Genomic DNA, 1,581 nt, shown 5'->3' on the forward strand with positions numbered 1-1,581 from the left:
TGATTTTGTCAAAATATCATATGAATCAATATATTACGATAAAGTTATTTCTATTAATAAAAAAATAACTGACATATTTATTAATAATTTTTTTATTTCTTATAATAAATATATGATTTTAGTCAGGAGTACATAAATATATATTTATTTATATAATAAATTAAATAAAAGTTACATATAAAATATAAAATTGTACATATAACATGATTATCGATTAAAATTACTAACTAAAATCATATATGTATTGTACTAGTATTTTTTTATCTATATTTATTGACATATTGTATATCGAAATTTTTTTTTTTTTGGTTTCTCACAGTATTCCCTAACCCATAGGTTAAAGACTAATCCGCCGGGATATTGAGCTCCATTTAAATCGAAAATTAAATTTTATATATTATAAACATGATTCTTAATTAATAAATAGCGACAAACCTGATATGCAAGGAGTTAGGACGCCATCTCCAATAACCATGGAAGTACCAACCATGGTAGCAATCAATAACATGTATTTGGCAAAGGTACTGTTCTCTAATGAAGACTTTATCTTGGAAGCTATCTTTGTACGATTGCTACTTGGCAATTCTAACCGATAATTGGAAACATTTTCATCCTCTGCTTGTTGGTTTGGAATCATTCCCACTTTTGCATACCGACATATCAATGAGTATAAGGCAAATGTTCCTCCTAAACAAATCAAATCAATACTCATCAATTATACAAATATATATGTAAAAAATTTTAAAACAACTAAATTTTTTATACGATTATTCGATTTTAAAATTCACAGGCATGATTTACGAAAATATATTACAAATTATCTACCTACAGCAAGAACTCATACATAAAAAGGCAAAAAGGACTAGAATGAAATATAAATGTGTTACCTACCTTCTCCATTGTCGTTGGCTCTTAAGACAATTACTATGTACTTAATCATAGGAAGGAGAGTGAGAGTATAATAGATCAAAGAGAGAACTCCCAAAAGGTCTTCATTATCTTTTATGCCATTTGCAAAGGTGCTGGGGAGAACATACAATGGTGATGTTCCAAGGTCTCCAAAAACAACTCCAATACTTTGAAATGCTAGCTGTAGTGTCATTGACCATGATAGTATCCTCTGAAAATTAAACATATCACAAACTCTTTTTAATTAATTAATTAATTATCGTAATAATGATTAATTAATGTGAGAAAACCAAACCTTGTTGTGGTATCCATGGCAGCCCTCCTCCATTGTTATGATAAGGAACTAACGACTTATTATTGATTTAATTTGCTGCTACTGCCATATCAATGAAGAGCTTGCTTCTTGTATTTTATACATACAGCAAAATGGGATGAAATAACGTACGAGCTTGACGCCTCTAAAATTCAACTAACTTACTAACCTAAACAATAACTTCACGCGTACGACCCATATAAACAAATTTCACGCGCATAGGATCTGTCTAAAATTAGTCCAAATATTTTGGCCACACCTGATGCGCTATGAAATTAAGATCATTGGATTGTATTTATACAAAATTCAACTATTGAAGTTAAGGGCTAGTTTGGATTGAATTTTGAAAAAATAGATTT

At 29.1% G+C, this 1,581-nt stretch overlaps 1 protein-coding gene across 1 annotated transcript in view; it reads right to left on the bottom strand.

Annotated features, from left to right (window-relative positions):
- LOC107620913 (potassium transporter 5-like) overlaps positions 1-1,400 on the bottom strand; it is a 5,358-nt gene extending 3,958 nt beyond the window's left edge. The window contains exons 1-3 of the mRNA XM_021114152.1: positions 1,205-1,400; positions 892-1,120; positions 436-687 (exon numbers count right to left, since the gene is read on the bottom strand). Of these exons, the coding sequence (XP_020969811.1) occupies positions 436-687; positions 892-1,120; positions 1,205-1,237 (514 nt within the window). The 5' untranslated portion in view covers positions 1,238-1,400. The remainder of the gene's footprint in view (positions 1-435; positions 688-891; positions 1,121-1,204) is intronic.

The sequence above is a fragment of the Arachis ipaensis genome, chromosome B10 (assembly GCF_000816755.2).
Source record: "Arachis ipaensis cultivar K30076 chromosome B10, Araip1.1, whole genome shotgun sequence".
NCBI lineage: Eukaryota > Viridiplantae > Streptophyta > Magnoliopsida > Fabales > Fabaceae > Arachis > Arachis ipaensis.